The 13,297-nt window shown below is 31.7% G+C and overlaps 2 protein-coding genes across 3 annotated transcripts; both read left to right on the plus strand.

Moving 5' to 3' along the window:
• Nucleotides 1-7,529: 7,529 nt before the first annotated feature.
• LOC125860777 (cytochrome c-type biogenesis CcmH-like mitochondrial protein) lies at nucleotides 7,530-10,335 on the plus strand. Of its 2 annotated transcripts, none has more exons than XM_049540795.1 (4): nucleotides 7,530-7,549; nucleotides 7,945-8,137; nucleotides 9,693-9,824; nucleotides 9,920-10,335. In XM_049540795.1, the coding sequence occupies exons 2-4, from the start codon at nucleotides 7,994-7,996 to the stop codon at nucleotides 10,118-10,120; spliced, it is 477 nt and encodes a 158-aa protein (XP_049396752.1). In that variant the 5' UTR covers nucleotides 7,530-7,549; nucleotides 7,945-7,993; the 3' UTR covers nucleotides 10,121-10,335. The 2 variants fall into 2 exon arrangements, with proteins under 2 accessions (XP_049396752.1, XP_049396751.1); XM_049540794.1 differs by having other exon boundaries at nucleotides 7,543-7,594.
• A 381-nt stretch (nucleotides 10,336-10,716) lies between these two features.
• LOC125860776 (protein PLANT CADMIUM RESISTANCE 8-like) lies at nucleotides 10,717-12,740 on the plus strand. The gene is made up of 4 exons (XM_049540793.1): nucleotides 10,717-11,008; nucleotides 11,183-11,254; nucleotides 12,070-12,282; nucleotides 12,518-12,740. The coding sequence occupies exons 1-4, from the start codon at nucleotides 10,897-10,899 to the stop codon at nucleotides 12,598-12,600; spliced, it is 480 nt and encodes a 159-aa protein (XP_049396750.1). The 5' UTR covers nucleotides 10,717-10,896; the 3' UTR covers nucleotides 12,601-12,740.
• Nucleotides 12,741-13,297: the final 557 nt, after the last annotated feature.

The raw sequence follows: 13,297 nt of genomic DNA on the forward strand, positions 1-13,297 counted from the left end.
TTATTATTTTTAAGAATAATTACTCCAATGAAGGGAATTATTATATGTAGCCTCATAAGGCAGAAGAAACCATAGTTATTAGGACTTAGGAGTAGTTAGGGATGAGTCAATTGAGCTCATAATTTTTAGGTAAATACTTATTTATACAGGGAGTTAAGGGGGGTACAAAATCAAATAAAATATTGTATCAAATCCCAAATCAAGTCAAATTAGGAAAAAAAATTCAACTAATAGTTTGGTATTGGAAAAGAAATTCGATTATACTTGGATTGATTTGATTTTAACAAAAAAAATTCAATCCGAGATCAAACCAATCCGATATTTTATATATAATTTTTAAATTTATTTTATACATAAAAGTATTTTCTTTGATATAATTTCTAAATATTTCTTATACTTTTTTTTATAATTTTTTAGTATCTTTTAACATATTATTTCAAGTTTTTGAAACTTAGAATTTTTCATAGTTCAAAAAAAATTATTGTTCATAGATATTAGTAACTCTAATAAAACTCAAATCAATATTGATGCTAACAAAAAAAATTAATTCAACACCAAGAATGATAATAGTGTGCGTTGAATATTTATTCTTTAGTTTTACATTGGTTTAGACATTTAAAATACATAACCTAATTTTATTTTTTCTATAATGTTTAATCATGTAATTAATATTTATTANAAAAAAATTAATTAAACACTAAGAATGATAATAGTGTGCGTTGAATATTTGTTCTTTAGTTTTACATTGGTTTAGACATTTAAAATACATAACCTAATTTTATTTTTTCTATAATGTTTAATCATGTAATTAATATTTATTACACTTATTTTAACATGATTTAATACTTTTAAATTATAATCATTTTCATTGTGACTTATTAATTGCAATATTTATTTTATGTGTTTTTGTTATTATTTTTTGTTGAATAGTTTAGTGTCCTCACTCATTTCATATTTTGTGTTATTTTCCAAAAAAAAAAAACACCTTAGATAGTTGTATTTTGGTAGGACTAAAGAAATATTTGGAGCATAAATTAATTATAAGTTTGTACGAATACTTTATTGAAAAAATTCAAAAAAATCCAAGGTTGTAAAATTCGAATTGTATTAACTTTGTTTGGTTTATAAATTTAAAAATCCAACACAAATAATTTGGTTAATATTTAAAAAAATCGAACCAACCTGGCCATATATACAAACAATACACCCCTACGGGGTGCTTAGATCAAACTGTTAGTGAATTAACTATAACTAAACAATTTAATAAAGTGAAAACATGCCTTAACTAATTAACTGTGGTCAAGTGTGTATGTTTTAATGCACGTCATGTCTACATTGATTTAATTTAAACACCCGATCGATGCAGTTAAGTTTTTATCCACCATGAGTTTTTATGTACATATCTTTTTGAACCCATGAAGAGTTATTGAGTTGTGGCCTACGATGCAAATTTTAACCTGAAAACATGAACAAAGAAAGTGGCTACTATCTCAAGAAGTTATGTATGTACGTATGCAAGTTCCAATCAATGGGTCCTCACTCATCAATCACATTAATGGACACGTGACCTAGCTAGGAGATCACTTGTTTGTTGTCTTTCATAATTTCTCACCAAAGTCATATGGATATATATTATTAGTAAGTTTTACTATTCTGAATCGTGGCGAGATAAATAAGATTTTTTTATTTTTAATTTAAAGTTTTAGGTTTGCATCTTGTAATAGAGAGATCTTGATAGTGAATTCTTCACCCATTAATATATCTTACACTATGTAAATTTAAATTAATTAGGACTCCAACACAATACACGAAATAAGACATTTGAAAAGTAGGTTAATTTTTTTTTATTGTCATTGCTATTGGGAATTTATTTACAGAGTAATATAGAATTGAATCTGAATTTTTTTCATGTATATAAAAGAGGAATTTTATTCATATCACCATTATCGATTGGCATTTATATGGTTGATAAATTGTTATCCGTGTCCTAATTATTTGTACAATCAAACCGACATTGGTATTTAGTTGTACTCTTTTGTCACCTTTTAACAACCTATATAAAAACTGGGGTACAAAATCAATTTTTGAAATTTCTAAGTCAAAAGCTAAAATTATTGTAGTACAGTTTTAAAATTCGTTTCAACTTGCTTTGATTAATTAGTCCTATGCGTACCTTAAGAAATGTATTTAAATCCCAAATCATTTAAATGTAGGCCTTAAGTTTATTTGGTTGAAATAATCAACACTTAAATTCTTAAAGCAAAAAAGCATCGTGGTTGAACTCAAATTTGAAGAATAACTATATTGAAAGTAATTTCATAAATGGATCAGGAGAAGGTAAAGGTATCAAAACCTTATGTAAAAGCTTGTGGTTCAATCGGGAGCCTAGCAACGTTTTTCGGCAGCAAGCTACGATCTAATAACTCTCTAACCTAGGTTGGGGAGGAAACTCTAAAATCCAAAACGTTGGTTAGGGTTCCTCTCCTTTTAGGCAAGCTACTTCGTTTCAAACCTTTCTCTAATAATAAGGTAAATTTGACAACAATAATATATTGAAAGTAATTTCATAAATGAGATTTGGAGATGATTGTAGCTAAACCTTATGTTAAAGAGGCTTACGATAGGACTTGTGTCCAAAATAAGTGTAATTAAAACAGAATTTTAAAAAAAATAACAATAACAAAATAGCAAAATGAACAAACCAAATAAATCCACATAATAGTAAAAGTTAAAAAATAATATCAACTAAAATTGATATTGAGAAAAAAAAAAACAAGATTCTCTTTGATATGTCGGCACAACTACCTTTGCATGTTAGTAACCGATTAATGTGCATGATTTTGTTTTAACTGACGTTGCTGGTGGTACGTTATTACCAACTTTGTCATTGTCTAAAGATTCAATTCAATGTCATATCCAAAATTTTCTAATAATCTTTCAAGACTCCTTAATTTTTCAAGATTTTCTTAAAACTTTATTTCCAATTTTGACCGTGTGATATATACAAGTAATAGATAATTATAGTTAGGGGCGGAGCTATAACGTTGTCCGAGTTCAAAAGTAGAATTGATAATTTTTGTTCCTTAATATGATTTTTAAAATCCATAAACTCATAGCTCCACGTCTAATTATGATTTTTAGGCCAACTTCAATATACCTCAACCAATGTCACGAAATATTTGTTACCACTTATCAATACATTTACGACCCACGGTACCTAAAGAGTTAGGTAAATATTTTGTCCAATGTAGAAAGTTAATTTTTCACCGACCTAAAAGTTTAAGTATAGCATGAAAATGATTGCAATGAAGAATATAAGAATGAAAATTATTAAACCTTGTAATTAGGTGCTTAAATTAACTTTATGTTTTTGTTCCTTTGTGTTTTATGGGACTAAGTCGATCGGTTTATGTACATTTGATGGTTTGTTTGCTTTAGTTTCAAGTGTCAATCCAAGTATCATGGTTTTTTACTTTCTTGTGAATCAAGGTTTTGGAGTCTTTTGGAGCCTTTTCTAAGAGTAAATGATCAATAAAGGGTGTTATTTTTTTGTCTTCCCATTCGAGGTTTATCTATTGAAGCTTGACTAAAAATTTAAATTCGGACCGAGAAGTCCAACATTGGGGGATAAAACATTCCCTAACGAAGGCACTTGATTAAAGATAAATGAGTACTTACCACTTAACCAGTTGTTAGTGGTGTTATTTTTTTCAGTGAAAGCCAGAGACATCATAAAGTTGTAGAAATAATGATGATACCAAGAAATTGGAAAGGAAAATCTTTCTATATACCTTATCATGGATTGCAAATCATTATTCTCTTTGCTTTTAGTAAGGATTAAATGCTACCAAATTGCATCAAACTAACATCTCCTGTCCCAGACACATAAAGATATATACATTTCTTTCATAATGATAAATGGAGTACAAATATTATTATTTTTTTTAAAAAAAAGTATTCTAATGAAATTGTCCATTTGGTAATACCTAAAGGATTATGTTTTCATTCCCTCTTAACTAGAATTTTCGGCTTTGAGTCCTAGGAATGAATTTTTTTTATTGGAAGCATTTCTCTTTTTAATGTGTGAATCAAATTAGCTAGGACCCTAATATATATGTATATTACGCATGACACATGTGATTTTTTCTATTTAATTATCTGATATTCGAAAAGTCTTTAATCTACGTATGCCAGGTGAGCCTGTTAGGAGAATCATTATTTTTATAAGCCTTTTCGTATTTTATGCAATGCAATTATTATTTAGAGAATTATTGATTTCCCAACTTGAACTCGGAATAATTTGATTAAGAATGGAGAAATTTCAATTATCTTATCACGAGTTTCAATGGGGTGTGTGTGACTCATTCATACATCATATATAGTACTTTCAATTATTCTTCTTGCTTATAGTTGGTTTCTAAACAAATTATGTGCACATGTTAAATGAATGAAAACAAAGTTTAAGTTAAAATTACTGAATTCTACTAAATCTGTAGCTACTACGCTACAACTCCACCATTTGTTTACCACACACATCATTTGGTGAAAAAAATAAGTAAAGAGAAAAGACGTGCATTTATGAAGAACATATATACATGCAATATATATGGATTATTGACTTAGGGAAGAAGGTTGGTTGAGGGAAAAAAGTAGATGGGGAAAAAGAGTGGGGAATGTTAGTTTTGGAAGACAGGTGAAAAGTAACTATCAAAAAATAATAATGTTGAAGAGAAATAAAGGCACTAAAGCTGATAATAATGAAACAAAAATAAAGTGTAAGAAAACAAAAGGTCTCATGATATTGTTGGTTTATGGAGTCTAAGACAAGAGAGATATTAAAGATAATAGCTAGGGCCCCAAAGGCCAAAACACACTATATATATAAAGAGACTTTCTTTTAATGTGGCCATTGCTTGTTATATCACCTTATTGTGTTTTGACAAATTCAATGCCTATTTTAATTTATAGATTTTCCCACCTCTATTTGTCTCTTCTCCCTTATTGAACTAAGCCCAAAAACTTTTCAAACTTTTTTTGGTCTTCGATAGTTATATTATAGGATCTGATTAAATTTGATTCATATGAAAGATAAAACCCTTATTAACAAAGTTAATTTCATATTCTAAAGCTAGAGCACAAAGCTTTTAATGAAATATGAAAAAATATTTATCATTTTATAACGATTTTTATTGGTTACGTATGACATATATGGAGTACTTTCTCTCTCTTCGTGGTACATAGGACTAGTTTATTTCAGGATGAAAACATGTCCCAAAATCTAGACTTAAATAATTGAATTTATTATGAATGGTCATATTCCACGCACCAAAATTGGACAAGCTATTGAAAAAGAAATTAAGAAGAGAAGGATAATTTTAATTGGTATAAAATATAAATACTAGTTTTGCTGCATAGAATAAACATTTTAAATAGAACTGTGAATATGGGTTGGTCGTCCCATTCGAGCTAATCTCATATTGAAATGGGAAAATTACGCGGTTAAGTAAATTTATACTACTTAATTACTCATCATAACTATAGTTTGCTATAATTATCACTCGCGATTAACATTATACATTAATTACGGGGGATGACTTCCAGTTTGTATATTAGCCATGTTTGTAGATGTATAATTCGTCATATTTGTATAATTCACAGCTAACAATTCTTTGTTTGATTTGTATTTGTATACGATTGTTTATATTTGTATATGACGATGATTTCCTTTAATTTTCCAGTTTTGTCATCATAAACATTCAATATAACTTTTTAAAGTTTGTATAAATGTGTAGTTTTTTTATTTTGTATAATATAATTTATATAATGTAATTTGTATAATATATTTTGTATAATTATTTAAAGTTCATATGTTTATGTCTGTATCAATTCGTTATTTCGAGTTTTATTATATTTGTATAATTTCAGACTTTATATTACTCAATTATGCAAAAATATATTATACAAACGTACCTGTGAATTATACAAACGAGATGCGAATTATACAAATTATTGTCCAATCTCGCTCGCCTCTCTCCTTCCTCTCCCAATCTCGCTCGCCTCTCCTCTCCCTCTCCCAATCTCGCTCGCCTCTCTCACCAAAATATACAAATACATATGTATAATATACAATTATCTAACCGATATACATATACAATTCACCTCTCTCCCAATCTCTGCCCTCTCTCCTCCCTCTTCCAGTCTCGCTCTCCACTCTCCTCCCTATAACATGTAGCTATGAATCATAATTAACAAACTATAGCTATGGAGCGTAATTAGGCTATTTTTGAGTGGTTGTATGCGAAAGTTCATTGACGGATAGTCTAGATTGACTCATTTTTTTGTGGGCCAGTAAACATTCAGCCCAACTAACCAATACGTGAGCTTCGGATTGTGCCGGGTCATCTCACTTTTAAAAAAGTATATTTTTAATATTTTTTTAAATTAAATTATAATTTAAAAATATTAACATAAATATCAACATGATATCTTCATTTTCATCTACAGTTTATATGCAATATCAATTAGCTAAATATTAAAAAATAACTAAATTTAAGAACTACGTATAGTATTTAAATGTACAAATAAAATGTTATCAGTTTGAGATAAATCATACAACTGATTTCGAGTAGCTAAAAGTGTTTGAATATTTTCATGATGGATCCAACTTCTATACTTGGTGAGAACATGTCTATCAATATTGAATGAGGATTAGTAGTAATAGGAATATTGAGTACATCACGTTTGATGATTTTAAATTTTAATATTTCAAGCTTTAAATAGTCTGTAATTTTTAAATGTTAAAATTTGAAACATAAAGAATAATGTCATAACTAGTCTTATATATGTCAATTATAAAATTTTATCTTTTTAACATTCCACTTTATTGATAATTCTTAATTATTTTTTATTTAGCCCACGTGCAGGCTCAAACCATATTGCACAAGCCCACAAACCAACAGGCTTATCCAGGCCGAGCTGATATATTAGTATATACTTAAATTATCAGCTCATTAAATTCTTAACCATGGTTAGTTGGTGTGATTAGTATAAACACCCTATATGCATAAATTATTATCCCTTTCATCCTATATTAGATGACCATTTTACTAAAAATAGGTGTCCCATTTTACTTGATCACTTACTACATTGTGATAAAATTAATTATTTTTTTTCCATTTCACCCTTATGATTAATATGACCTTCGAAAGTTTAAACAATTACTAATACTAGTTATTCCTATAGTATACTTTATCTAACTTATTTATGAACATTGATATGAACAAAAGTCAAAATAGTAAAGTTGATCAATCTATTACTAATTTTAATCATCCGGTAAAATAAAATGTGCATCTAATTTAGCCCCCGCCAGCGTAATTCCAACCTTTCGGGTTTTTCCACACTAAAATGTTGGGCTGGTTGATTTATTTGGTTCAGAATCATTTTAGGCCCATGGCCCATAATCACTAGACACAAATTTGGCCCAAACATTAATGGCCCGTCTAACCCGCCCCGTTATTTCCAGCTTCGCCATTGCTCTCTCCCATCACAGGTATCTACTGGTTCTTTTTTTTCTTGAAGAAAAGCTTCAAACTTGGTGGGTTTTTCAATTTATTTCTATATTTTTCTTCCCCTTTTTGATATTTTTGTAAAGTTTATGTTGCTGTTTTTTTTTTTTTTGCAATGCTAAGTTACATAATCCATATATAGAGGTCCGAAAATGTTCTTGACTGAAATATAGTGAAATCCGATGGTTGTTAAAGTTCGATCGCTACTTTATATATTGCATATGCTTGCTTGCTACCCTAAATATACTATTTGTGCATGATTGTGTTGTTTAGGTGTAGTTGGGTACTGTGCATGTGAGGTGTTTGATAAAATGTGTAGCTGAAAATTTGGATTTTCTTGATTAAGTTCTTATTTGGTTACGCTGTCACTTGTTTACAGCTTGTTTGGAAACTTTGTTATTGAGCAGAAAGCTTGATTATATATTTCTATGGAGGGGGAAGAGGATCAGGTGACGAAAGAGAGGTTAGTAGAGGCGAGAGCAAGAAATATCAGCCACAATGTTAGGTGTACAGAATGTGGCAGTCAGTCCATTGAAGATTCTCAAGCTGACATTGCCATTCTCCTCAGGAAGGTATGTCTTATTATTACATTTCTCGCATTTGCATCACTAGTTTCTTTGATGGAGAGCCTTTTGGATCGAGCTCGTTGCACCGGGCTTGCCTAGTGCGGGTTACCTCTCCAATGTGGTTTGCGAGCTATTACATAGGAGCGGGGTTTTTACCTGCGGGTTTCCCTTGTCATAAAAAAAGTTTCTCTTAATGGAGAAGACATTTAATGCAAAAAGAAGAAAAACATAAGGAAGCTGCTAAAGTTGTGTTTTGACCATTGACACTCCATGCCATCTTTTTATGGTAATATAAGGCCCATAAAAAAACAGTTGTGAGGGAACTTTTGGTAGATTCCATGTAAAGCCTAAGATGTGTCTCTAAGCATAATTTGGGCTCATTGAATTTAATGGAATTTGGAAGAGGGACAAGGTTAGCACATGGACGAGGCCTTCCAGGCTCTTCTTCCCACAAAATTGGAATTGAAGCTGAAGTGTGAAGAGGGGTTAACATCCCTAAATCCTCAGCTGAATTTACTGAAAACAAAGGAAGTTTTTAATTTTGGACTTGTTTCTGTCCCCATGCCTCTTTTTTTTTTTGCTTTGCTGGTTTGATTTGTAGGTACAGAGGAGAGTAACATCAGTTATGGCCAATATTTTTGTACAGAGGAAAAGGTCAATGACTATAATGTATTCATTTTCCCCACGTAGCATTCACACTTTCAGCATGTGTTATATAAATTGCTTTGGCACAAAATAAGAATTGATCTCACGACCACATAAATGGTTGAGTTTACATTGTTATGCAAGCTTAAATAAGCTGAGGTAAAGTGAGTAAACAAACAAGTTGCCCATGATATTACCTTTTTGAAGGCATTGAGTACTTCCTTTTACATTTAAGACAATAGTAATTGTCCCCATATCGCTGACATTTATTTTCCCCGCTTAAACTAGTTCTTTCCGCTGTGTTCTTATAATGAGTAAACTGAATTCTTTCAATCGGTTCTTTCCTGTTCTATGGTCTGGTTTCTTGAACCGATTGAATAGGCTATTTCTGGATTGTCCATCATTTTTTGAATACAAAAGGAACTGTATTTTGAACTAGCAAGGAGCTATTTTGTATGTGTGCACAGGAAACGATTTAATCTTCTTTGTTTGTGAAACTTGCTTTTGATTGATGAAGAGTTAATCCAAGCGCAAAAACCAAGACTTCCTGATTTTGTGGTTGACATTTCATTTTTTATTAGGTTTGCTCCTATGAGAGTGTAATGTCATAATTCTACGTCTTTTGGACCAACTTACTAATTACCTAAATTATCATACTGAAGTAGAATGTTTTTCACACAGAAGTGCATTTTTCATTTAGGACAAGTGCTCTTTGCTTTGCATCATGTGGCTTTAGGTACTTCCATTTATCTAATCAGATACTCTTTTTGCCAACTAATTGTATGTTTGTTCTAGCTATTAAACGTTTTTAAAAAATGAAACAAATGGAGTAGCAGTAGCTGCATATAAGTCCTTGTATCCATGCTAAGTTTTTCCTACTTTTGGGAGTGCTTTTTGACTTGGGTCATCTTTTTAGCTAATTCGAGATGAAATTAAAGCTGGGAAGTCTGACAAGGAGATCTATACAAAGCTTGAAGATGATTTTGGTGAAACCGTACTTTATGCCCCAAAATTTGATACGCAGACGGCTGCTTTATGGCTCTCTCCGGTCAGTTGAAGTTTTTATCCACCTCTGCATTGGTATTTCAAAGATTGTATTGATAGACTGTAACACTGAAGTTTTTTGATATTTTCTTGATGCAGCTACTAGTTGCTGGTGCTGCTGGAGGTTTGTGGGCTTACAAGAAGCACAGACAGAAGACCAATGTGCACATTATGGCTTTGAATCTCGTTCGAGGAATTCCATTAACCCCAAAGGAAAAAGAAACCATGCTCGATGTCCTCACACCACCTCCTGGAGGAACGTCTTCCTTGAGTTGGTGGAGAAGATTGCTTCAGCAATGAAAACTCTATAACCCGTCATCACTTCCCTTGTATTCTATTTTTTTGCTAGAATATCTCAAATTGTCAGCTAGTCAAGAAACCACCCTTATCCATGTCATTTCGCATTGGCGTGTTTGAATTGGTCATCCGTCATCCTGATTATACAATTTTCTAAGGGTATTCCCTGATATAAGTTATCGATATCTTATTGTACAAAAGGGTACAATTTGGCTATGGTTAACTTCAATGTAATAATAATGCTTACATAGTTTTGTGATAAGAGCATCTTAGCATATATATTATACAGTTAGTTTTTCATTCCTATCCTCTATCAAAAGTTGACTTTTGCATAACTAGCTTTTAGTCACAATCTCTTCGATAGAGGTGAGACTTTCAACTATTACATTCACGCTACAGAGTGTTACAAAGAAGTTGAAAAAGGAAGTTGCTTCAAACTTACAGGCTGGGAACATTCTACCTGACTTTCCAGTGTGCAATTTGCCACAATTATCGGCTACTGACATGTGAACACCTTAGCCAACTTGGCTTGGAATCAAACTTATAATACTAAAGTTTTGATTTGAAATCCCCCTTTTTCCAATTCTGTGATTAAGTAAACATCTAAACTCAAAACGAACAGTTGACTCCAGCAAATTTGAAGTGTCTTAATTGATTAGTTATTCAAAGTAAACACATACTCCTTTCTTATCAAGTACTATACGACCAGATCTTTCAAATAGCATAAGAAAGTATCTCATTTATCTTCTTCCTACTCAGACTCCAAAGCTTTAGATACAATGGGAAGAGTTGATTCCTCTAATGAAACTGAAAATCCTCAGCCAGTCGGCGGTGTGCCAGGAACTCCATGGAGCACTGGCTTATTTGATTGTCATTTGGACCAAACTAATGGTATGTATACAATTATAATCTTAGTATCAATTACTGTCTTATCATGAGGTGAAGGATTCATCATAAATTGACTAGTTTTACGCTGATTGTCAGCCTACTACAACTCTCCTCCTTTTAGATACTGTAGCTATTATGTAGCAATGATATTAATATTAAACGTTGTTGTTTGTGCAGCTGCCATGACAGCGTTTTTACCTTGTGTGACGTTCGGACAGATAGCTGAAGTTCAAGATGCAGGAGAAATGAGTAAGTTATTCTCTAAATCTATCCAATTTGCCTTTTAAAAGAATGTTGGTTTAGCATTTTAATACTACTATTTTAATATATTAATTTGCTTTACTTTGAGTTAAAAGAGTGTTAGTGGGCATTCTTACATTGCATCCGTTGGTGAGGCATATATGACATTACTCACCTATCAATGCACAAAGGCATTATTGCCCATTATATTTTGGTTACAAAAAACGTTCCACTGAACGTTGGGTCAACACCTTGGGCAGTTTTGCATTTGCACGTTGGTGCATTTGTTGCCCACACAATTACTTCTCCAAGTTATTCCTCCATTACACCTTGTAACCTATGTAACTCCTACGACCATTATTTTCACTATTTACTACACCATTATCTTCCTATTCATTGCTAGGAAGACTTCTTGTACTATAAATAGTGGTGGTCTTCATTTGGTTTGTCACACACAACATATAAGAAAAATATAGAGTGAAAGAGTCAGTCAAAAAGAGAGTTTTTATTACTTGAAGGGAGGTGTTCTTGTTGTGGAGCTTTGGACTCAACTCTTGTCCAGAGTTGTTGAGTTATATTTTGTGATTAGGCTGTTGTATCCTGGAGGGGACAAGTCAAGAAGGACTATTGCTGGACCGGTGAAAACATTTGATGTAGTGGGCTTGAATTTCCTTAAAGAGAACGAGATATCCGCGCCTCAGCCTGAAGAGATTTCTGTTTCTTCATTTTATTTCAATTGTAATCTTGTATTTTTTGTTATCTTGTAAGTTTTTCATTAACAAGTGTGTTAGTAATTCTTTGTGATATTTGGATGGTGGTTGCAGCTTGTCCATTGGGGTCTTTTATGTACCTCTTGATGATGCCTGCTGTTTGCTCTCACTGGATCATGGGCTCCAAGTACAGAACAAAGTTGAGGCAGAGGTACAATCTGGTGGAAGCTCCCTATTCAGATGTAGTTGCTCACATCTTTTTTCCATTTTGTTCACTTTGTCAAGAGTTCAGAGAGCTTCGTATTAGGGGACTCGATCCAGCTCTAGGTATAAAATCATCTTTCCTATTAATGTTCTGCTTTATCATAGGCAAATCTAGAAACTAGAGTCAGTGAGTTCAAAATGAACGTAATCTTATTATATGTGTGCATTTCAAATGTTTTTCACCTAAATACATATATAGTTCAAGTCGAAAATAATGAGATACACCTCTAGTAACTTATAAGAGTGACATTTTAAAGAGAATCAAATTGTTAATATGGGTCTGTAAAACTTAATGCAGGCTGGAATGGCATCGTTGCTCAGCAGCAATATGGAAACCAGCAAATGAATCAAGCTCCCTCAGTACAATCCATGTACAAGTAAATTAAGGTTGTAATTTTTAATTTTTTACCAAATTCTATTCATGTTTGAAGTTTATATCCTTTTAATTCATGCACCTGTTTGTAATATTGTTCCATTTCAGTTATAATGAAATTTTCTTTTTATTTAAAGAAATGCTCTAGGCCCAATTACCTTCTTTTTTTTTTTACTATTCAATAAAAGTCCATTTACGATTTAAATACTGAACTTTATTATAAGGAAAATAATCAAAAGTATCAAGAATTATACACAATTTAATTAGAGAGGTCTAGCCTGATGTGAAAAGTGGTAACTCCTTTCGGATAGAGAATGTCATTGCCCCGAAAATCAATAAGAAAATAAGTGTTGCATAAATTCTTCACTCTCTTTTTCTTCCCTTTTTTTATTGTTGATCAACAACCAATTAAAGCGCTCTATACAAAATAAATAAATTAATTAAAAGGACTCATTACTACTACTACTACTACTACTACCAGTTAACCGTATCTGGCAGCAACAATCGGCGCCTTGTGCAAAATTTTCCCGATCACCTGACCGGCGGCAGTATTGAATTTGGAGAGGTGAAGGGCAAACAGAAGAGTTACTCAACCACTTTCGTTTCAATTGCTCTCCCTTTTTCAATGCATATTCTTCATCGAACCTTGACAATTTCAATAATTCTCATTCTCTGTGTTTTTATATGCGATCGCCCAATCAAAAT

The sequence above is a fragment of the Solanum stenotomum genome, chromosome 3 (assembly GCF_019186545.1).
Source record: "Solanum stenotomum isolate F172 chromosome 3, ASM1918654v1, whole genome shotgun sequence".
Lineage (NCBI taxonomy): Eukaryota > Viridiplantae > Streptophyta > Magnoliopsida > Solanales > Solanaceae > Solanum > Solanum stenotomum.

Excerpts from the sequence above, each read along its gene's own strand:
- LOC125860777 (XM_049540795.1), top strand. The coding sequence starts at position 7,994 with ATGGAGGGGGAAGAGGATCAGGTGACGAAAGAGAGGTTAGTAGAGGCG. Across the intron at positions 8,138-9,692 it reads TTGCCATTCTCCTCAGGAAG|CTAATTCGAGATGAAATTAA; the intron begins GTATGTCTTATT and ends TCATCTTTTTAG. Across the intron at positions 9,825-9,919 it reads CTGCTTTATGGCTCTCTCCG|CTACTAGTTGCTGGTGCTGC; the intron begins GTCAGTTGAAGT and ends TTCTTGATGCAG.
- LOC125860776 (XM_049540793.1), top strand. The coding sequence starts at position 10,897 with ATGGGAAGAGTTGATTCCTCTAATGAAACTGAAAATCCTCAGCCAGTC. Across the intron at positions 11,009-11,182 it reads TCATTTGGACCAAACTAATG|CTGCCATGACAGCGTTTTTA; the intron begins GTATGTATACAA and ends TTGTTTGTGCAG. Across the intron at positions 12,283-12,517 it reads GGGACTCGATCCAGCTCTAG|GCTGGAATGGCATCGTTGCT; the intron begins GTATAAAATCAT and ends AACTTAATGCAG.